Source organism: Balaenoptera physalus, assembly GCF_965194825.1.
Source record: "Balaenoptera physalus genome assembly, chromosome: 1".
Classification (NCBI taxonomy): Eukaryota; Metazoa; Chordata; class Mammalia; order Artiodactyla; family Balaenopteridae; genus Balaenoptera; species Balaenoptera physalus.
The window spans coordinates 59,460,770-59,484,697 of record NC_138882.1 but is presented as its reverse complement, the minus strand read 5'-3'; the positions used below and the strand labels follow the sequence as shown (position 1 = coordinate 59,484,697).

General features: G+C 37.7%; 1 protein-coding gene and 1 pseudogene across 3 annotated transcripts in view; one reads left to right on the top strand and one right to left on the bottom strand.

The window, feature by feature from the left end:
• The window catches only part of TNFSF4 (TNF superfamily member 4), a 223,977-nt gene extending 210,347 nt beyond the window's left edge, over window positions 1–13,630 (bottom strand). The window contains exon 1 of one of the 2 annotated variants that reach the window (XR_014257116.1): window positions 8,858–8,960. Coding sequence is in view for 1 of the 2 variants with exons in the window: in XM_082439479.1 (XP_082295605.1) it covers window positions 8,858–8,941 (84 nt within the window). In the remaining variant the exon portion in view is untranslated. Of the gene's footprint in view, window positions 1–8,857 lie in introns of both variants that reach the window. The other variant, XM_082439479.1, reaches the window with a different exon arrangement.
• Window positions 13,631–22,258: 8,628 nt separating this feature from the next.
• LOC309649456 (large ribosomal subunit protein eL32-like) overlaps window positions 22,259–23,928 on the top strand; it is a 216,587-nt pseudogene continuing 214,917 nt past the window's right edge. The window contains exon 1 of the transcript XR_014268540.1: window positions 22,259–22,648. The product of XR_014268540.1 is annotated as a large ribosomal subunit protein eL32-like (transcript). The remainder of the gene's footprint in view (window positions 22,649–23,928) is intronic.

Below are 23,928 nucleotides of genomic sequence, written 5' to 3'. Positions count from 1 at the left end.
CGTCAGACATAAATCCAACCATATCAATAATAACATTACATGTAAATTGACTGACTATTCTAATCAAAAGGCAGAGATTGTCAAACTGAAATAAAAAGCAAGATCAAACTATATTCAATCAACAAGAAACACACTTTAAACATAAATAGATGTAAAGTAAACTGATGAAAAAGATACACTATGCAAACAGTAACCATAAAAGAGCTGGAATGGCTAAATTATTATCAGACAACATGACATCAGGCTAGAAATATTGTGAACAAGAGGAGCATTTCACAATGATAAAAGAGTCAATAGAGCAGGGAGATATAAAAGTAAAAATGTTTATGTATCTAACAAGAGAGCCCCAAAATATGTTAAGCAAAAACTGACAAAATAGAAAGGAGAAATAGACTTTTCAACAATTATAATTTGAATCTCAATACTCTTTTCTCACTAATTAATAGAACAATCAGACAGAAAACTCAGTAAGGATAAAGAATATTTGAACAACATTACCAGCTAACTTAACCAAACTGACCTATATAGAGTACCCCACCCAAAAGAGTGAAATGTACATTTTTTAAAGTGCACATGGCTCATTTTCCAGGATGGCCCATATGCTAGGCCATAAAACAAGTCTCAATAAATTTTAAAAGACTGAAATAATACCAGATATCTTCTTCAACAACAATGAAATTAAATTAGAAATCAATAATTGAAAGAACACGCCCAAATATTTGGAAATTTTAAAATGCATTTCTAATTAACCTGTGTGACAATAAAAATACAACATATCAAAATTTACAGGATGGGGACTTTCCTGGTGGCGCAGTGGTTAAGAATCGCCTGTCAATGCAGGGGACACGGGTTTGATCCCTTGTCTGGGAAGATCCCACATGCCGCGGAGCAACTAAGCCTGTGCACCACAGCTACTGAGCCTGTGCTCTAGAGCCCAAGAGCCACAATTACTGAGCCCATGCTCTACAGCCCAAGAGCCACAACTACTGAGCCCACGTGCCACAACTACTGAAGCCCATGCTCCTAGAGCTCATGCTCTGCAACAAGAGAAGCCACCGCAATGAGACGCCCATGCAGCGCAACAAAGAGTAGCCCCTGCTCGCCACAACTAGAGAAAGCCTGCGTGCAGCAAGGAAGACCCAACACAGTCATAAATAAATAAATAAATAAATAAATAAAAATTTACAGGATACATCTAAAGCAGTGCTTAAAGGAAAATCTATACCTTTAAATGCTTATGTTAGAGAAAAAAGAACAAATTAATACAAAGTAAATAGAAGGAAAGAAATAATACAGGTCATAGTGGAAATCAATAAAATTTTAAAAAGAAATAATAGAGAAAATCAATACAGCAATAATGTCTTATTTGAAAAGATCAACAATCTTTAGAACTTAGAAGTAGACTAAAAAGAAAAAAAATGGAGAAGACACAAATTACTAAAATTAGGAATGAAAGAGAAGACATCACTACAGACCTTATAAAATTTTTATGAATGAAGGAGTGACAAATGGTAGCATATAGATGCTCCATCTAAAGAAAACTCTAGAGGAATCATAATGTGCAGTACACACTGGCAGTACATCCCAAGAGAGCAGCCCTCAACCAGTGACTAACAGGAAATGGTATATTAACATGTGTTTTACACTGACACCCAGAGTTTCCCCAGTGAGATTAAGCTACAGTCACCTACAGTGGTAGCTGGCTTTATAGTGCCCCCTTCATAAGCTGCCGTTCCTTCCTTCTTGCTTCCTCACTCCTCTATCAATGCTTCCTTTCACGTCTCCTACCAAAAATAAACTACATACTTACACTTGGATTTCTATCTCAGGATCTGCTTGTGATGGAACCCAAACCACGAATAATTCTAATGTTTATGGTGATTTACTAACTAAGGAGAGAATCTGAAAATCACTTGCATATACAGTTGACCCTTGAACAACATGGGGGTTAGGGGTGTCCACCCCCCACACAGTCAAAACCCGTGACTATAACTTTACAGTCAGCCCTCTATATCCCTGGTTCTGCAGACTTGGATTCAACCAACTGCAGATAATGTCATACTATAGCACATATTATTGAAAAAAAATCCACATATAAGTGGACCCTCACAGTTCAAACCCATGTTATTTAAGAGTCAACTGTAGTTGCCTTTCTTTTCAATTGGCCTCACTCATGAAACCATTTAGTGATTTAATTTTCTTTTTTCTACCTACTTGTGTAGGTCTCTTCTAATAACCATTATTATCTATCATTGGTCTTTCCTTTTCTTCAGAGCACTTATTAAAATTTATAACAGCATTATTTTTTATTTGTCTGCCTCAAAACTGTAAGCTCCAAAAAGGCTGAGTTAATGTCTGTCTTATTCAGCTATGTATATAACTCCGTATCGAGCACATCTTGGTTGAATAAATTAATAAATGAAGAAATGGGGTCCCAAAGAGGAAAAGCATTTAGGGTGGAGATTTCTAGTGCTCACCTCTACTCAGTCCCCTTCTCCTATCTGAAATCCAGAAGATTATAGTTCTCCACCCTCTTGCTGTTAGACAGGGCATATGTCCATTTCTGGCTAATGGTTTGTGAGGGGAAATGGCATGTATCACTTCCAGGCCAGAGTGTTTAACTGCCAGTGAGACCCTTGAGTACTTTCTTCCCTGTTACAGTAGCCACAAAGGCCATGTTTTCCAGATGGTGCCGTTACAAGAGGGAAGAGCCCCTATTGGCCCAGGTACCCAAATCTGTTTGGAGCAGAGTAAACCCTCTGCTGACCCACTTTGGACACACTTTGTGAGTGATAAATGAACCTGTGCTGTGTCAAGCCACTGAGATTTAGAATTGTTTGTTATTGTAACACAACCTAGCCTATCTCAACTGACAAAGTATTCTTCTCGGTAGGGATCTGAAAAAAGGTGAGCAATGAAAAATGTTTCCAACTCTGTACTCTAAGCTCCCCTCATTTGTTTTTGCTTGGTTGTTTGGTGTTTTACAATAGAACTCTACCTGGTATTTAGTTGGAAAGCTAGTGAAGCCCCAAAATGTATTCAAGGTATTAAATAAACTTTTTGAACTACAATATAAATGTACCATACATATACTGTAAACATGCCATAAATCTCTTCTGCCATGATGCATGTGGAGCACAGCTCTACAATAAGCCTTAAAGTATACGACCTGTAATATTCGCTCTGTCTCTAGGTGACAAAGTGGCCTTCACCAGTCACCTAATTTCACCAGTCTCACTTTTCTCATATTCAGAAGATACCCTGGTTAAACTTGAAAGACACTATAGGTCACAGTTGTAAACTTTGGGAATAGTGCTTAAAATCTTTCAAGACTGGACTGGTTATTCCCTCCTCAGTAAGATAAGTGAGAGTTTCAAGGAAAAATATTTATATTCCAGATCTTCAGGAGCATAAGAAACTATGAGAACAGACAAATGGGCAAAAGCTCTTCTTAAAATTTAAATTAAAAATATAAACATATGCATGCACGCAAGCATTTAAATGTAAAACAGCTACACCTATTGCTATATTTGCTAAGAAAAAGCAAGATAATTACCAAGATTTTCAAGAGACTTCCACTCCTTCTGGGATATGCATTCAACATTGAATTTCAAAGTTCCTGTGCAAACTTTCCTTGGAATGTAATCTTCAACCTAGAAGCATGTATAGTACATTCACTATGCAAAATATATTTATTGTAGAAAATGGCATCTGTTTACTTAAGTTGTAAGTGAATTGTGTGAATCAGACTCATCACCACATAAATCATGTAGCTCCTCTCTTAATTAGAAATACCTCCATCTCTGAGTTAAGTTACTCTCTTTGCAGGCTGCATAAAATAAGGGCATTTCCTTAAAGTCTAGTGTTAGGGGTTGAATTATGTCTCCCCAAATTCACACGTTGAAGTCCTAACCCCCAGCACCTTGGAATTTAACTCTATTTGGAGGTAGGGTCTTTAAAGAGGTAAAATGAGGTTATTAGGATGGGTTCTAATCCAATATGACTGTCATCTGTATAAGAAGAGATTAGGACACAGATACACACAGGAAGATCATGTGAAGACATAAGGAGAAAATGCCATCCATAAGCCAAGGAGAGAGGTCTCAAAGGAAATTAACACCTTGATCTCAAGACAACCGGCCTCCAGAACAATGAGAAAATAAACTTCTGTTGTGTAAGCCACCCAGTCTGTGGTACTTTGTTATAGCAGCTGTAGCAAACTAATACATCTGGTTTCTCTGACATTCCTAAATATACTGTTATCTCAAAAGATGTCCCAGGATCCCCAAGACAACAACTGACATTAAAATGTTTTCTTTCTTATTTTGAATAATGTTTGCTGCCCACAAGGCAGGCCAGCACAATTCAACCCACATGCCCAGTTCTGGTAATCCTAGCTAAAGACAGACTAGCAGAATCAGTAGTTTCTACTATGAAACATACCAATAAATTTCCTGGCTCTATCTAAGGTCTATATCAGAACAGGGTGGGTGAGTATCCAGAAGTCTGTTTCACCTGTTCCCCAGGTTCACTCTGACGATCAAGGAGTCACTGTGTTAAATGACTGAATTAATCAAGAAACACTAGGCTGTGCAGTAACAACACCAAAACATCAAGAGCTTAACACAACGGAGGCTTATTTCTAACTCAAAGTTTGCTGCAGATCCAGGGGACTTTGAAGAAACTCCTCCACCCAGCAGCTCAGCAATTCAGATTCTTGGTGCCTTCACTATCCTCTAGCTGCAACATTTAACACTTGCAGCCACCCTGGTAGACACAACAGAGAAAAAATATGCTGGAGGGTCTCACGCTGGCAATTAAATGTGTCAACCTAGAAAATCCAGTTCTGATGCCCAGTTAGCCCACTGGAAAAACACACAATCTAGGCACTTCTATGGTTTTGAAAAACAAAGTCCAAAATCTCAACATGAGCTTAATGTGCTCATCAAAGCCCTGTGTTATCTGGACCTGCCTACCTTCCCAGCCTCATCTCCTACCTCTCTTTCCCACTTCCTGAGCATACCAGTTACACTGGGTTTTCCTTCTCCTTGAACACACCATGTTCACTCTGGGGCTTCACCATTCTGGCCCCTCTGCCTGGACTCTTGCTTGATCTCTTCTCATAGCTAATTACTATTCAGCATTTGAATCTCAGCCCAAGTATCCCTTTCGAGTCACCCCAGTCAAGGTAATGTTTGTCTTTGTTTTATGGTCTCATAGCGCTGAATTTCTCTGTTGCAGCATTTCTCACACTTCTAATTGTTCAACTATTATTTATAAGCATTTGTTTAATGTTTTCCTCCCCTAATAAAGTATGTTTAAGGACCATGTCTCTCTTTTATTTTGAGAACATAGCACAGTTCCTGGCTCACAACAGATGCTCAATAAATATTGATTCACTGTATTCATTTCCTAAGCTGCTATAACAAATTACCACAAACTTAGTTTCTTAGAGCAGCATGAATTTATTGTCTTATAGTTCTAAAGGTCGGAAGGGTGACACGGGTCTCACTGGGCTAAAATTCAGGGGGAGGGAGGGTTGCATTCCTTCCAGATGCTCTAGAGGAGAGTATGTTCCTTGCCTTTTCCAACTTCTAACAGCCTCCCACCTTCCTTGGCTCACGGCTCTGTTTCAGCAATGGCATTACTGTGACCTCTGCTTTTATCGTCACATAGCCTTTTCTGACTGACTCTCCTGCCTCCCCCTTTTCCTTATAAGAAGCCTTGTGACTATATTGGGCCCTCTTGGATGGGTAATGCAGGATAATCTCCCCTATGTCAAAGACCCTAACTTAATCACATCTGCAAAGTTCCTATTGCCACATAAGGTAACAAATTCACAGGTTTTAGGGATTAGGACATGGACACCTTTGGAGGCGGAGGGAGCATTATTCTTCCTACTATGCTGACTGGCGCTTCATTACCTCATCTCTCACAGAGAGGGGCATTACAACAATAAGACTTGTAAACTTTTGTTCCCCATCTAAGGAGGCAGTTCAGTTCTCTGAAAAAGCCTGCCTAGAAGGCATTCCTCATCATCTGGAGCGTACTGATTCTCCAAAAAAAAAATCTCAACAGGGCCTCTACCCATTTTCCTTTCAATTCCTGTTGCACCACTAACCTTCCTACAGATGAGAAAGTGAAAATAGTGAAAAGGGTAAAATGTCCTCTCTTTGACCCAAAACAAGTTAGAAGGAGCCAGAAATAAAACCTCTCAGTTTGTACCCCAGTGAATGCTTATCATTATACACACTGGGGTACAGACGAGGTCCCCACTCCATGGTATTATAGGTCTCCCAGCAGACCTGCTATATGGAAGCCACAGTTCCCACATTCCAATGCCTTACTGCACCAGGTAGAGAACTAAAATATGTGAAGAAGCTAACTTTGAGACTATAGGGAGTGGTGATTATTATATTGAGTTGAAGAGTTTCTGCATGCCTAAAGACTTTCAGATTCAAAATTGGTATATATCACTATGCTGGCCAAAGAAAACAAGCCTGCAACTTAGATCAGCACGCCCACTCATCACACATGGGTTGCCACTCCCAAGGTAAACAAAATAATTGCAGATACCAATAAGTTTTGTGAGGATAATAAAGCAAGCTTATGTGATGGCAAATACCTAATTACGGAGAGGGATGCTTTAGCTTTCAGGGAAGGCAGCCCACTCCAGAGCAGCGCACCTCTGCACCTCTACCAAGAATTTCCAGTGCAGAACTCACATCTCAGAAGAGGCATCTTCTCTGACCCGTGGTTACGAAATGAAGCGATCTAAAGTTCTATTTTGATGAGGAGGGCTTTTAGAATAAACAGAAAGACTGTCTCTTCTTTGGAAAACCTTACAAACTAAAAAGAGTTGAAAGAGTCAGGCTTCAGTAAGTCTGCGCAGAATCTGATAAGAGACAATCGTCTTAACAGAAAATTACCCTTTCATTTTTCATAATGCATGCCAGAAACCACATATTATAGACAGTTTGATCATTTGACACTTCTGAGGTTTGTCTGGGACCTGACTTTGCTCCTTGTGAGCAACTTAACTCTAGCTGTCTGTTGCTTTTTTACATTACACTCCTTCCAATAGAAGTGAGTTTACATCCTGTCTCGCAGTTTTTTCCATGATCTAAGCTATATGACTTTAATGTTTTGTACCTACCCTCAGTGAGATGCTTCACATGTCTGGTCATGTCTGGTCAAAACTGCTTTTTGAATGAGTTCTCTCTAGCTTTGGGGTCTGGCAATAAAAGCATAATTTGTTGTTGTGTTCTCTGTATATAAGAGAGACACAAGCTCCATCTAGAAATGACATGAGCTTTTACGTATAAGTGTAAATGTAGGTATAGGTATAGGTGTAAGTGGAAGTGTAAGTATAAATTACAAGTTCAAGCTAAAGCACAGCCTGGTAGCACATGGGGTCTTAGGTGTGATGGCAGGGCAGTGTTTCTGTATGGGCAACTCTCATTTATACCTGATTGATAAGACAGGTAGGAGACCTTTCAAACCTTTATTTCTCTTTTGGTTCCTAACCGCTCTCTTCAGAGGAAAAGTAGGGAGATAAGAAATACTGATTAGCCAAGTTAATTGATCTAGGGAAAATCTGGGGGAGAAAATATTTTGAAAAGAAAGGAAATCAGTGGACTTTGAGCATTCAATGATCCACGATGAGGCTAGTTAACTTTTAGCTGTGTATGTGTTTTAACAGTTTAGGTCACAGGCCTTAGAGATGATCTTGTTCATGGAGAGAAAATAGATTTTTTTCTCAGTTTCGGCCACCTGGCAGTAGCTGTTTGGAAGGCTGGGAACAAGCTCACAAGAGAAAGGGCCTTGAACAAGTAGTTATCTCTGTTATGGGTATAGGAGGAAGGGTTGACAGTATGCCTACCAGGTATTTGCCTCCCTGATCCAGTCCAATACCCTCATTTCACTAAAAAATGAGAGCCAAGAGCGTTTAAATGACTTGTCCAAGGCTTCACAGCTACTTAGAAGTAGCTCTGGGACTCTTGGGTGTGCTAACTCCAAACCATATTCCTTCCATCACACCATTCCTCCTAGCACCTGACCCCTATAAATGAGAAGAACTCACACTATAGATAAGGTGAGGCTATAACATGACTATGGTAGGCTGAATAAGGGCCCCCCAAAAGATGGGCATGTCCTAATCCCTAGAATCTGTGAATATGTTACTTAGCAGGTGATTAAGTTAAGGATCTTGAAATGAGAAGATTACCCTGGATTATCCAGGTGGGCTCAACATAATCACAAAGGTCTTTATAAAAGGGAGGTAGACTGCTGTGTGATGATCGAAGCCAAGGTTGGAGTGATGTGTGGCCATGAGCCAAAGAATGTGGGCAGCTTCTTGAAGCTATAAAAAGACAAGGATATACATTCTCCCCTAGAGCTTCCAGAAGAAACACAAGCCTGCTAACACCTTGATTTTAGCCCAAACTGATTTTAGACTTATGCCCGTAAGATAATAAAGTTGTCTTAAGCCACTAAATTTGTGGTAATTTGTTACAGCAGCAATAGGAAATTAATACAATGATCTTTTTATATTGGTTTGGGCAACAATTCAATTCAGTTCTACAAGGGCTTATTAGCAGTGTATCAGATCCCACACAAACCCCACACCTATAGTATTATAGAGAACTACAGGCAGTGCATTTACTTAAAAGCTCGTGTCCTTTCTTTTTCACTTGGAAACACTGGTTTCCCAGCAGAGCTTTCCTATTCCTAATACACAGTTATTAGTTAATATTATACTGGGCTACATATAACCAAAGAGAGGGAGAGAAAGGGGGAGAGAGAGAAAGAGAGAGAGGGCATAAAATAACACTGCTTTAACAAGATGGAGGTTTACTTCTCTCTCATAGAAAAAGAAATCCAGAGGTAGGCAGTCCAGAGCTGGTATGGTGGCTTTATCAAGTAAGGCATTTGGATTCATTTTGCCATCCTCAGCATGTGGCTTCCACTTTTTGGTCCAAAATGGCTGCTCAAGCTCCTGTTATCACATCCCTATGCAAGCCAAAAGGAAAAAGGATGGGTAAAGAAGGGTATATCTTCTCCCTGGCAAGGATAGTACCCCCCAGTGGCAAACAAAATTTACACTTAAATTTCATTAGGCCAGAACTTAGTTGCAAGGAAACTGGGAAATATAGTCTTTAACCAGGCATACTGACAACACCTCCCCCCAAAATAAAACCGGGTGTTCTGTTACTAAAAATGAGAGAAACAGTTATTCACGTGATTGGCAACTGGAAAACACAGCCACATTACCAAGCAGTGTGGTAGATGCCAGGAGCACTCTGGAGGTACTGTGTAGGACATGCATTCCTTATTTCCCTAGGCAAAGACATCCTGTAGGTGAGTACCTATTGGAGCATCACTTTATTATTATTTTCATAATTTTTTTAACCTGTACTTATACACAAGCCACTAATGTTACAGAGTGTCTGATTTGAGATGCCATTTGTTTATTTCTTTCAGGGTTGCAAGCTTATAACTGTGCTTGACTCATCAGCTGATGGCAAATTGTATTGATATAAAGTCCATTTTAACTCCAAACTTTACTACAAACAATACTTTGGAGACATATTTTTTTGTGTATATGATTTACCTGCAACTCACCAGGCTCACAGAATTCACATCTGAGGACTCCCACTGGTCCTCCTTTTTTGAGCACCCTTTCTGATCCTCCCCAGGGCCCCCCTCCACCAGCCAATTTGCCTGATGACACACAGTCAGTACATCTTTCAAAATCTGCTAAACTACCACGTGATTGGCCACGGGAATGGCTGAAATGAAAAGACAGAAAATATCAAGTGTTTGCAAGGAAGTAGAGCAACCAAAACTCTCATCTACTGTTGGAAGTATAAATTAGTACAACCACTTTGGAAAACTGTTTGAAGGATCTCCTAAGGTTGAATATATTGATAAATAATTAATATTCACCATGGGATATTATACAACAAGGAGACTGAATGATCCTCATCTATACCCCAAAATACAGATGAATCTCACAGATATAATATTCAGTTAAAGAAACAAGACACACAAAAGAGCACATGTATGATTCCTGTTACTTAAAGCATTAGTTGTAGGCATAAATACTCTAAGCTGTTTGAAGTCAAATAGGTGTTAATTTGAGGGGTTAGTGGCTAGGAGGGAAAATGAGGGATGTTTCTGGGATACTGGCTTACATGGTGTGTTCAATTTGCCAAAATTCATTAAGCTGTACATTTATATACATGTATACTATGTATATATTATATTTCAATGAATTTTTAAAAATAAACCCAATTAAAGCATCACCTCTGGTTTCCTAACCACTCCCCAGGATAAAATTGATCATTGCCTTTTTGGTGTTTAATTTTCTCTTTTTTAGTCTCTGTAAGCCATCTGTCACAATGTACTATGTGTCTGTCTCCTCTTCTAAACAGTGAACTCCTTAAAGACTACGGCATTTCTAACCCATCTGAATGCCCAGAGCCTAGTATGTAATAATAAGTGGCTCCAAAATGTTTGTTGAGCTAAATTAATTTCTTCTTTTACAATTAGTTTGTGCCTGGTCATTCTGACAACAATTTATTTTTTTTTTTTGAATTTAATTTATTTTTTTATACAGCAGGTTCTTATTAGTCATCAATTTTATACACATCAGTGTACACATGTCAATCCCAATCTCCCAATTCAGCACACCACCACCACCACCCCCAGCCACTTTCCCTCCTTGGTGTCCATACCTTTGTTCTCTACATCTGTGTCTCAATTTCCATCCTGCAAACCGGGTCATCTGTATCATTTTTCTAGGTTCCACATATATGCGTTAATATACGATATTTGTTTTTCTCTTTCTGACTTACTTCACTCTGTATGACAGTCCCTAGATCCATCCACATCTCTACAAATGACCCAGTTTCATTCCTTTTTATGGCGGAGTAATATTCCATTATATATATGTACCACATCTTCTTTATCCATTCATCTGTCGATGGGCATTTAGGTTGCTTCCATGACCTGGCTATTGTAAATAGTGCTGCAATGAACATTGTGGTGCATGGGTCTTTTTGAATTATGGTTTTCTCTGGGTATAGGTCCAGTAGTGGGACTGCTGGCTCATATGTTAATTCTATTTTTAGTTTTCTAAGGAACCTCCATACTGTTCTCCATAGTGGCTGTATCAATTTACATTCCCACAAACAGTGCAAGAGGGTTCCCTTTCTCCACACCCTCTCCAGCATTTGTTGTTTGTAGATTTTCTGATGATGCCCATTCTAACTGGTGTGAGGTGATACCTCATTGTAGTTTTGATTTACATTTCTCTAATAATTAGTGATGTTGAGCAGCTTTTCATGTGCTTCTTGGCCATCTGTATGTCTTCTTTGGAGAAATGTCTATTTAGATCTTCTGCCCATTTTTGGATTGGGTTGTTTGTTTTTTTAATATTGAGCTGCATGAGCTGTTTATGTATTTTGGAGATTAATCCTTTGTCAGTTGCTTCGTTTGTGAATATTTTCTCCCATTTTGACGGTTGTCTTTTTGTCTTGTTTGTGGTTTCCTTTGCTGTGCAAAAGCTTTGAAGTTTCATTAGGTCCCATTTGTTTACTTTTGTTTTTATTTCCATTACTCTAGGAGGTGGATCAAAAAAGATCTTGCTGTGATTTATGTCAAAGAGTGTTCTTCCTATGTTTTCCTCTAAGAGTTCTATAGTGTCTGGTCTTACATTTAGGTCTCTCATCCACTTTGAGTTTACTTTTGTGTATGGTGTTAGAGAGTGTTCTCATTTCATTCTTTTACATGTAGCTGTCCAGTTTTCCCAGCACCACTTATTGAAGAGACTGTCTTTTCTCCATTGTATATCCTTGCCTCCTTTGTCATAGATTAGTTGACCATAGGTGCGTGGGTTTATCTCTGGGCTTTCTATCTTGTTCCATTGATCTATGTTTCTGTTTTGTGCCAGTATCATAGTGTCTTGATTACTGTAGCTTTATAGCATAGTCTGAAGTCAGGGAGTCTGATTCCTCCAGCTCTGTTTTTTTCCCTCAAGACTGCTTTGGCTATTCGGGGTCTTTTGTGTCTCCATACAAATTTTAAGATTTTTTGTTCTAGTTCTGTAAAAAATGCCATTGGTAATTTGATAGGGATTGCATTGAATCTGTAGATTGCTTTGGGTAGTATAGTCATTTTCAAAATATTGATTCTTCCAATCCAAGAACATGGTATATCTCTCCATTTATTTGTATCATCTTTAATTTCTTTCATCAGTGTCTTATAGTTTTCTGCATACAGGCCTTTTGTCTCCCTAGGTAGGTTTATTCCTAGGTATTTTGTTGTTGTTGTTGCAATGGTAAATGGGAGTGTTTCTTTAATTTCTCTTGCAGATTTTTCATCATTAGTGTATAGGAATGCAACAGATTTCTGTGCATTAATTTTGTATCCTGCTACTTTACCAAATTCATGGATTAGCTCTAGTAGTTTTCTGGTGGCATCTTTAGGTGTCTCTATGTATAGTATCATGTCATCTGCAAACAGTGACAGTTTTACTTCTTCTTTTCCAATTTGTATTCCTTTTATTTCTTTTTCTTCCCTGATTGCCGTGGCTAGGACTTCCAAAACTATGTTGAATAATAGTGGTGAGAGTGGACATCCTTGTCTTGTTCCTGATCTTAGAGGAAATGCTTTCAGTTTTTCACCATTGAGAATGATGTTTGCTGTGGATGTGTCATATATGGCCTTTATTATGTTGGGGTAGACTCCCTCTATGCCCACTTTCTGGAGAGTTTTTATCATAAACGGGTGTTGAATTTTGTCAAAAGCTTTTTCTGCATCTATTGAGATGACCATATGGTTTTTATTCTTCAATTTGTTAATATGGTGTATCACATTGATTGATTTGCGTATATTGAAGAATCCTTGCATCCCTGGGATAAATCCCACTTGGTCATGGTGTATAATCCTTTTAATGTGTTGTTGGATTCTGTTTGCTAGTATTTTGTTGAGGATTTTTGCATCTATATTCATCAGTGATATTGGTCTGTAATTTTCTTTTTTTGTAGTATCTTTGTCTGGTTTTGGTATCAGGGTGATGGTGGCCTCATAGAATGTGTTTGGGAGTATTCCTTCCTCCGCAATTTTTTGGAACAGTTTGAGAAGGATGGGTGTTAGCTCTTCTCTAAATGTTTGATAAAATTCACCTGTGAAGCCATCTGGTCCTGGACTTTTGTTTGTTGGAAGATTTTTAGTCACAGTTTCAATTTCATTGCTTGTGATTTGTCTGCAATGACAAGAAAGCTGTATATTTTCTATTTCTTCCTGGTTTCTATTTTCTATTTCTATTTTCTATTTCTTCCTGGTTCAGTCTTGGAAGGTTATACCTTTCTAAGAATTTGTCCATTTCTTCCAGGTTGTCCATTTTATTGGCATAGAGTTGCTTCTAGTAGTTTCTTAGGATGCTTTGTATTTCTGCGGTGTCTGTTGTAACGTCTCCTTTTTCATTTCTAATTTTATTGTTGAGTCCTCTCCCTCTTTTTCTTGATGAGTCTGGCTAATGGTTTATCAATTTTGTTTATCTTCTCAAAGAATCAGTTTTTAGTTTTATTGATCTTTGCTGTTGTTTTCTTTGTTTCTATTTCATTTATTTCTGCTCTGATCTTGATGATTTCTTTCCTTCTGCTAACTTTGGGTTTTGTTTGCTCTTCTTTCTCTAGTTCCTTTAGATGTAAGGTTAGATTGTTTATTTGAGATTTTTCTTGTTTCTTGAGGTAGGCTTGTATAGCTATAAACTTCCCTCTTAGAACTGCTTTTGCTGCATCCTATAGGTTTTGGATCGTCATGTTTTCATTGTCATTTGTCTCTAGGTATTTTTTGATTTCCTCTTTGATTTCTTCAGTCGCTTTATTATTTAGCAATGTATTGTTTAGCCTCCATGTGTTTGTGTTTTTTATGTTTTTTTCCCTGTAATTCATTTCTAATCTCATAGCATTGTGGTCAGAAAAGATGCTTGATATGATTTCAATTTTCTTAAATTTACCAAGGCTTGATTTGTGACCCAAGATGTGATCTATCCTGGAGAATGTTCCATGTGCACTTGAGAAGAAAGTGTAATCTGCTGTTTTTGGATGGAATGTCCTATAAATATCAATGAAACCTATCTGGTCTATTGTGTCATTTAAAGCTTGTGTTTCCCTATTAATTGTTTGGATGATCTGTCCATTGGTGTAAGTGAGGTGTTAAAATCCCCCACTATTATTGTGTCACTGTCAATTTCCTCTTTTATAGCTGTTAGCAGTTGCCTTATGTATTGAGGTGCTCCTATGTTGGGTGCATATATATTTATAATTGTTATATCTTCTTCTTGGATTGATCCCTTTATCATTATGTAGTGTCCTTCCTTGTCTCTTGTAACAGTCTTTATTTTAATGTCTATTTTATCCGATATGAGTATTGCTACTCCAGCTTTCTTTTGATTTGCATTTGCATGGAATATCTTTTTCCATCCCCTCACTTTCAGTCTGTATGTGTCCCTAGGTCTGAAGTGGGTCTCTTGTAGACAGCATATATATGGGTCTTGTTTTTGTATCCATTCAGCAAACCTGTGTCTTTTGGTTGGAGCATTTCATCCATTCATGTTTAAGGTAATTATCAATATGTATGTTCCTATGACCATTTTCTTAGTGGTTTTGGGTTTGTTTTTGTAGATCCTTTTCTTCTCTTGTGTTTCCCACTTAGAGAAGTTCCTTTAGCATTTGTTGTAGAGCTGGTTTGGTGGTGCTGAATTCTCTTAGCTTTTGCTTGTCTGTAAAGCTTTTGATTTCTTCATCGAATCTGAATGAGATCCTTGCCGGGTAGAGTAATCTTGGTTGTAGGTTCTTCCCTTTCATCACTTTAAGTATATCATGCCACTCCCTTCTGGCTTGTAGAGTTTCTGCTGAGAAATCAGCTGTTAACCTTATGGGAGTTCCCTTGTATGTTATTTGTCATTTTTCCCTTGCTGCTTTCAATAATTTTTCTTTGTCTTTAATTTTTGCCAATTCGATTACTGTGTGTCTCGGCATGTTTTTCCTTGGGTTTATCCTGTATGGGACTCTCTGCGCTTCCTGGACTTGGGTGGCTATTTCCTTTCCCATGTTAGGGAAGTTTTCGACTATAATCTCTTCAAATATTTTCTCGGGTCCTTTCTCTCTCTCTTCTCCTTCTGGGACCCCTATAATGTGAATGTTGTTGTGTTTAATGTTGTCCCAGAGGTCTCTTAGGCTGTCTTCATTTCTTTTCATTCTTTTTTCTTTATTCAGTTCCACAGCTGTGAATTCCACCATTCTGTCTTCTAAGTCACTTATCCGTTCTTCTGCCTCAGTTATTCTGCTATTGATTCCTTCTAGTGTATTTTTCATTTCAGTTATTGTATCATTCATCTCTGTTTGTTTGTTCTTTAATTCTTCTAGGTGTTTGTTCTTTAATTCTTCTAGGTCTTTGTTAAACATTTCTTGCATCTTCTCGATCTTTGCCTCCATTCTTTTTCCAAGGTCCTGGATCATCTTCACTATCATTATTCTGAATTCTTTTTCTGGAAGGTTGCCTATCTCCACATCATTTAGTTATTTTTCTGGGGTTTTATCTTGTTCCTTCATCTGGTACATAGACAAGATGAAAAGGCAGAGGGCTATCTTTCTATGAATGTGGTTTTTGTTCCACAGGCTGCAGGACTGTAGTTCTTCTTGCTTCTGCTCTCTGCCCTCTCAACACTGGGCATCATTTTCATAAGGTCCCTTGTGCCATGCCTCTGTCCCTGCTGTGCCTTGGTCTCTCCTCTGTTGGGATGAGAAGATCAGAACCTTCCAGTGCTGCAATCCTGTGTTCCAGGACCTGTAAAATGTCTACTAGTGTTGGAGGGTCTCCTGCAGAGGTGGGGGGTGGCTGTGTCTCACCGTGAGGACAAGGACACTGGCAGCAGAAGTTCTGGAAAGTACTCCTTGGCATGAGCCTTCCCGAAGTCTCAACAAATATTTATTTATTAGGCACTGTGTTAGGTGTTTGGGATAAAAAGACTTAAAACACAGAACCTGTTCTCAAGAAGTCCACAGTGTAGTGGAATGGATGCAAACACAAACGCCATTCAGAGTCTAGGAGTTTTTTTTTTTTTTAAGGAAAATTCAAGGACTTTCTTTTTCTCTGTTGCCAGAACAACAACAACAACAACAACAAATCACTGTACCTGCTCTCATCCAACCATCCAATGGCATTCCTCTTTCTCTCCTCACTCTTTTCACATTAGTGTAGTGCACTACTCTGGGCTCATTTTCCTTCATGTTTTCTTCCTATGCTGCATTTCTATCCATCCTGAATCCCATACTTTCATTAACCACTAGCCTTCAAGGAGAGGTTTACCAAGGCCATGGTAATGTTTCCAATCTTTCCACTTCAGGAAACACAGAGAAAATTATGCTATTTGTAACATACACTTAAATGAGAGAAATTACTTGAAGCCAGAGGTGAGCAGCCCAGGTGCTCCTGATGCTCCAGGTCCTATCTGGTCAACATCTTGGCATTCTTATAACTCATTCTCTGCACACCATTATCCATAGCACACTGGGTGGGAAGCTTATTGATCTAAGGACATTGGTCAGACCATTTAACCACAGGGTCAGTGATTCACTTATACCATGCACCCTGGCTATGATGATTAACACAGGTAGCAGCCATACTACCAGCCACTAACCTTGGCCTCTCCCCAGTCTGACTAGCCTGGCTGATAACACAGATTCAGTTCTGATTCCACCCTTGGAAAGATCTATATGTCTATCTCCTTTGTTTGGAGGCTTTATAAAAAATTACCTATTGACAGGTAAAGACCCATAAGGCCATGAAATAGACACCTTCTCTCTAAAGTCTTTCCTGGTTTCTCATTTCAAAGCCTGTGCCCTATCATATGAGGGTTGTCAAGATCAAATCTGCACCTCAGAAGTTGTTTGCCTGACAAGTCGCTGCTGACTCTGGCAGAAAAGCCTTTCAAGTGCTTAAAACTTAAACATTTCCTCCCACTATATGTGGGCTGCAATGGCTCAACACAGTGATAACATACAGCAATTCTGAAGATCAAAAATCACCTTCAAAAAGAATATGGTTACTTCTACCTACCATGTTTGATCTATATTTACGAAAGAGAGGTAGAAATCCTGAGCCCAGCAGTAAAGGTCCAACTAGCCTGTTTGTTTGGTTTTTATTGTTGGATTCCTAAAGATGGATAGCAGATCTAGCTGTGGTATTGCAGGTGACAGAAACAGGAAGAGATTGAAAGAGCTAGGAAAGAATTTAAACAAGAAGACTGAGGCACCTCTTGTAGAAAAGAAACTTCAGAGCAGGACTCACTGGGTGGGCTACAAACCCAGTTTTGAGAAATTAGGGGGTGAGGGGGAAGTAATACCACAAAAAATTATTAAAGTCATCACATGAACAAGAATGAGGCTGCAAGGAAAACTGAAAGACAACACATGCCAACACTTGACATCGCTAATAGGACAAAGGAAACTCTTCACACAGGTTGCTGTGATGGTCAATGGACAAAGAAGACAAACTGGCTAACCAGGATGACTGCAGAACAACAATCCTGGAAATATAAGGAGATGCAGGAAATTATGTGTATTAGAATTCATCTCAGGGATTACTGAATAACTGATAACTTATTTCTTGCAAAGGAGGAAATGGGAGGTGAAATCCCCTCAAAAGTATGCCTGAATAAAACTAGTGTTAAACTGTTAAGATAGGTGGGTCTGGTCAACTGCGGTTTTTGATACGCTGAGTGGATCTGCAAATTTCGGCCAGAACAGAATTGCTCAGGACAGTAGAGAAGAAGCAGAGTTCTGCTGCATGAGCCCTGCCTCTCTTCCCTTGCCCACACATCACTGAGCCTCCCCTTATCTGAGTAAGACCAAAGGCTTAAGGAATGGTGAGGCGCCACATTCCCAGCCTGTTGAAAACAATCACATATCTCAGTCTGGTCCTATTCACAGCAAGAGTTTGTAACCATGTGGAAGCCAACCACTCTGGAAGGACAATTTGATAATAAATTACAGAAATATTCAAGTCCATAGCCTTTAATCTAGAAATCTAACTTCTAGAAATCTGACTCCAGAAACAAGCACAAATGTGTACAAAGATACTTGTATTTTAGTGCAGCATTGTTTATAATCATAAAAATAACCTTATTGTCCATATATAGGGGATTAATTATGTTAGATCCATACTTTATACCTAAGAAGAATGAAGTAGATACATATGTACTGATATGGAAAGATGTTCATACCACATTGTTCAGAGAAATGAAATATATGAAAAAGCACATATTTTATCATCTCCTTTTTATTACATTTTAAAATTTTTAAAGTAGATTTATAAATACATATATCCTGGGGGGTGTGTGTGTATATAAATGTATACACACACATATATATATTTGTATACACATACATATGTATACATATTATTTGCATATACATACATAGAAAAACCATGAAGAAACCTCACACTAAACAATGAAGAGTGATTACCTCTAGGGGACTGGAATGGGGGGAAAATGACATTTATTTATTTATCCTTGTTATATTACCTCTGTATTATTGGAATTTTTAAAACTGTGAGTTACTTTTGTAATTTTAAAAACCAGTAAAGACACTTTTTAAGGAAGTTAAAATGATATTACTTTTATGTTGGTATCAATCAGGATTGCATCAAAATTAGACTAATTATATCACCATAAAGTATGATAAAAGAGTATAAGACATTCTTTCCTCTCTCCTACCCTACAACATCTCCAGAACTTATTCATTTTATAAATAGAAGTTTGTACCTTTTGACCACCTTCACCCATTTTACCCACCCTCCACCCCATATCTGGGAACTACCAATCTGTTCTCTGTATCTATGAGTTTGATGGGTGTTGGGGGGGGGTTGTTTTTTTATTCCACATATAAGTGAGACCATACAATATTTGTCTTTCTCTGATTTACTTAACTTAGAATAATGCCCTCAAGGTCCATCCATGTTGTCACAAATGGCAAGACTTCCTTCCTTGTTATGGCTGAGTAATATTCCATTATATATATTTGTTTGTTTATTTATTGAAGAGACTATCCTTTCCCCATTGTATGTTCTTGGCTCCTTTGTCATAAATTAATTGACATGTATGTCTGGATTTATTTTTGGGTTTTCTATTTGCTCCAATGATCTTTGTGTCTGTCTTTATGCCAATACCATACTTTTTGGATTACCATAGCTTTGTAATATAGTTTGAAATTAGGACGCTTGTTATCTCCTGCTTTGTTCTTCTTTCTCAAGCTTGCTTTGGCTATCTGGGGTCTTTTGTGGTTCCATACAAATTTTAGGGGTGTTAATTCTATTTCTGTGGAAAATGCTATTGGAATTTTTATAGGGATTGAATTTAATCTATAGGTTGCTTTGAGTATTGTGGACATTTTAACAATATTAATTCTTCTAATCCATGAGCATGAAGTATCTTTCCATTTATTTGTGTTTTTTTATTTCTTTCATCAATGTCTTATATTTTCCGATGTACAGATCTTTCACCTTGATTAATCTATTCCTAAGTTTTTTAATCTTTTTTTAAATTAATTATTTATTTTTATTTATTTATTTATGGCTGTGCTGGGTCTTCGTTTCTGTGCGAGGGCTTTCTCTAGTTGCAGCAAGTGGGGGCCACTCTTCATCACGGTGCGCGGGCCTCTCACTATCGCGGCCTCTCTTGTTGCGGAGCACAGGCTCCCGACATGCAGGCTCAGTAATTGTGGCTCACGGGCCCAGTTGCTCCGCGGCATGTGGGATCTTCCCAGACCAGGGCTCGAACCCGTGTCCCCTGCATTGGCAGGCAGACTCTCAACCACTGCGCCACCAGGGAAGCCCAAGTTTTTTAATCTTTTTGAGGCAATTGTAAATGGAATTGCTTTCTTAATTTCTCTTTCTGATAGTTCATTTTTACTGAATAGAAATGCAACAGATTTTTGTATCCTGCAATTTTACTGAATTTATTATTAGTTCTAATAGTTTTTTGGTGAAGTCTTTAGGGTTTTCTATACATAATATCATGTCATTTGCAAATATTGACAGTTTTACTTCTTCCTTTCTGATTTCTGATGACTTTTTTTTCTTTTTCTTGCCTAATTGCCATTGCTAGGACTACGAATACTATGTTGAATAAAAGTCGTAAGAGTGAGCATCCTTGTCTTGTTTCTGGTTTTAAAGGAACTGTGGACTTGTCATATATGGCTTTATTATCTTGAGGTATGTTCCCTCTATACCCACATTGTTGAGAGTTTTATCAAAACTGGATGTTGTTTTTGTCAAATGCTTTTTCTGCATCTATTGAGATGATCATATTTTTTCCTTTATTTTGTTAATGTGGTTTATCATATTGATTGATTCACAGTTGTTGAGTTATCCTTGCATCCCTGGAATAAATTCCGTTTGATCATGGTATATGATCCTTTTAATGTATTGTTGAATTTTATTTGCTAAGTATTTTATTGAGGATTTTGCATCTATGTTCATCAGAGATACTGAGCTGTAATTTTCTCTTCTGGTGGTGTTCTTGTCTGGTTTTGGTAACAGGGTAATCCTGGATGAGTTTGAAAGTATTCCATCCTCTACAATTTTTCAGAAGAGTTTGAGGAGAATTGATATTAATTCTTGTTTAAATGTTTGGTAGAATTCACCACTGAAGGCATCTAGTCCTGGTCATGTCTTTGTTGGGATGTTTGTGATTACTGAGTCAATTTCCTACTCATTAGTCTGTTCAAATTTTCTATTTCTTCATGGTTCAGTCTTGGAAGATTGTATGTTTCTAGGAATTCATCCATTTATTCTAGGTTGTCTAATTTACTAGCAAATAATTGTTCATAGTAGTCTCTTATAATTTTTTGTATTTCTGTGGTATCTGTTGTAACATCTCCTCTTTCATTTCTGATTTTATTTATTTGAGTCCTCTCTTTTTTTTGGTGAAGGTTTGTATATTTTGTTTGGTTACCTAGAGGCTTTCTTAGCTAAAGGTTTGTATATTTTGTTTATCTTTTCAAACAAACAAAAAAACACCCCAGCTCTTCATTTCATTGGTCTTTTCTAGTCTTTATTTCATTTATTTCTGCTTTGATCTTTGTAATTTCCTTCCTTCTATCAACTTTGGCCTTCGTTTGTTTTTCTTTTTCTAGTTCCTTGAGGTGTAAAATTTGGTCGTTTATTTGAGATCATTCTTATTTCTTAATGTAGGCATTTATCACTCTGAATTTCCCTTTAGAATTGGCTTTGCTGCATTCCATAATTCTTGGTATGTTGTATTTCCATTTTCATTTTCTCAAGGTACTTTATTTCTCTTTTGATTTCTTCTTTGACTCATTGGTTGTTCAGTAGTATGTTGTTTAATCTCTACATATTTGTGAATTTTCCAGTTTTCTTCTTGTAATTGTTTTCTGGTTTCATACCACTGTGGTCAGAAAAGATATTTGATATGAGTCTATCATCTTAAATTTATTAAAGCTTGTTTTGTAGCTTAACATATGATCTATCCTGGAAAACATTCCATGTATGCTTAAGAAGAATGTGTATTCAGTTGCTTTTGGACAGAATGTTTTATATATGTTTGTTAAGTCTATCCTTTCTAATATGTCAGTTAAGGTCAATGTTCCTTTACTGATTTTCTGTCTATAGTAATCAAAACAGTATGGTACTGGAATAAAAGCATACACACTGATCAGTGGAACAGAGCAGAGACCCCAGCTATAAACTCACCCATATATAGCCAAGAACCAAGAATATACAATGGGGGAAGTATAGTCTCTTCAATAAATGTATTACTCAAATAAACAAAAACTCTTTGGTAACTTCAATAATTTTAAAAAATTAAAGGAGTCCTCAGACTAAAAAGTTTGGGAATTACTGATATACAGAGAGAGATTAGTCTCTCTCCCTTACCTATTTATTCCCAAAGGCACCCAGTTTCCCTCACCAGAGGCAACCCCTCTTGCCAGTTTTCTATGTATTACATGCATATGTAAGTAAATGCATCACATATTTTTTTCTTTTTATAAATGGTAGTATATTACACACACTGCCTGAAAATTTTGGAATAAGAAAAAGTAGTTACCATCATTTCATCACACTTTCCAACTTTTCCTTCTCCATGTCCTTGGAAACACACTGTGTGTTTTCTCTTCCAGAAATTACTGAGGCATTCAAGGGCACACATTTCTCTTTGGATGCCCATCTGCCAATGACAGGGTGAGAAAAATCTATATCATGTCTATGACTATAAGAAAATTTACATTTTTTAACATCATCTTATCTTTGAGCTAATAAGATAGTTCTAAATAATTAGAGCACTAACTCATTTTCTTCCCTTTAGGGGTGTAGTAACTGCTCCTATGCCAAAATAACCAGAATGTAACCCAAAGAGATGTATGGAATCTAGCCAAAGAAAATATCCTTCTTTAACTATCTCTGGTACATTCTTGATTATTTCTGCATTTCTAACTTAAATATTCTGGATTCTCTCTTTAGTTGCATATAGTCTGCAATTTAGCCCTTCCACTGAGGTTTTTTATTGAAATATAGTTGATTTACAATGTTGTGTTAATTTCTGCTGCATAGCAAAGTGATTCGCTTATACAAATATACACATCCTTTTTTCCATTATGGTTTATCACAGGATATTGAATATAGTTCCCTGTGCTATTACAAGGGAACTCCCATAAGGCTATCAGCTGATTTCTCTCCATTGAGTTTCTATTATCAATTACTCTATATTTTCCAAAAATTCTGTTTAATTCTTTTTTCAAATACCTAATCTCTTCTGTTTGTAAGGTTTTGTTTCCTTTTATATTTTTATTCTATCATTGATTTATTTACTCACTTGCACATATTTATTTTAAAATTTGAATAATTCCAATATCTGAAGTTCCTGGGAATTAACTCTGTGATTTGTTTTGCAGGGCCTGGATTGAGGGTATGTCCTTCCAGACAGATTTTGCACTTGCTTCTACTAATTGCCAAAGGATTCACTTTTTTGGTAATTTATTGGTTTGGTTGTTACTAGAGTATGTGGACAATATAAATTTGAACTCCTAAACCATATGAGAATAGTCCTGTCATTACCATTTATCATGAAACACTTTTTTTCAGTCAGTGCCCAGACAAAAGAAGTTATTTTCCAGTCCACCCTGTTCACTGTGGTTGCCACTGTAGGTCTCTGCTTCGTGCACAAAGATCTCAATGTCAGCTCCAGTAGACATAAGGCCTTGTCTCCTGTCCTTGTGAGGCCATTAAATCTCAAGCACATTGGTTATTAAGACCTACAAACCCTTCCAAGTTTTCATTTTACTCTCGAGTTTTGGCCATGGGAATTTCCCCTCCTTTCTTGTAAATTCTTGTAAATATGCATTGAAAAGAATGCCTGTTGTACTTTGTCCAGCATTTCTAGATGTTTTGCATTGGAAAAGGTACCAGATACTCTAGTCCACTCTATTGCCAGAAATAGAAGTCTTCATCGTTCTTTATTGCTCAAGTTTAGGTCATCTAAAGACAAAACCAAATTTATCCACCAAATTATTTCTCTTCTTAAATCTAAATCACCATACTTCCCCAACTTTGTAAGACAGTGGGAAGGCAGAATCCACTGTCAATATTATTATTATCGACCTAATTTCCACATTCTTCTTTTATGAAAAACTGTAAATTATAGAACTGGTCATGTTTTCCTCTTGCTTTGACTACTAAAGAGTACACAACCACAGCAAATATTAAAAATCTAGGGCTTCCCTGGTGGTGCAGTGGTTAAGAATCCACCTGCCAATGCAGGGGACAAGGGTTTGAGCCCTGGTCCGGGAAGATCCCACATGCCGTGGAGCAACTAAGCCCGTGCACCACAACTACTGA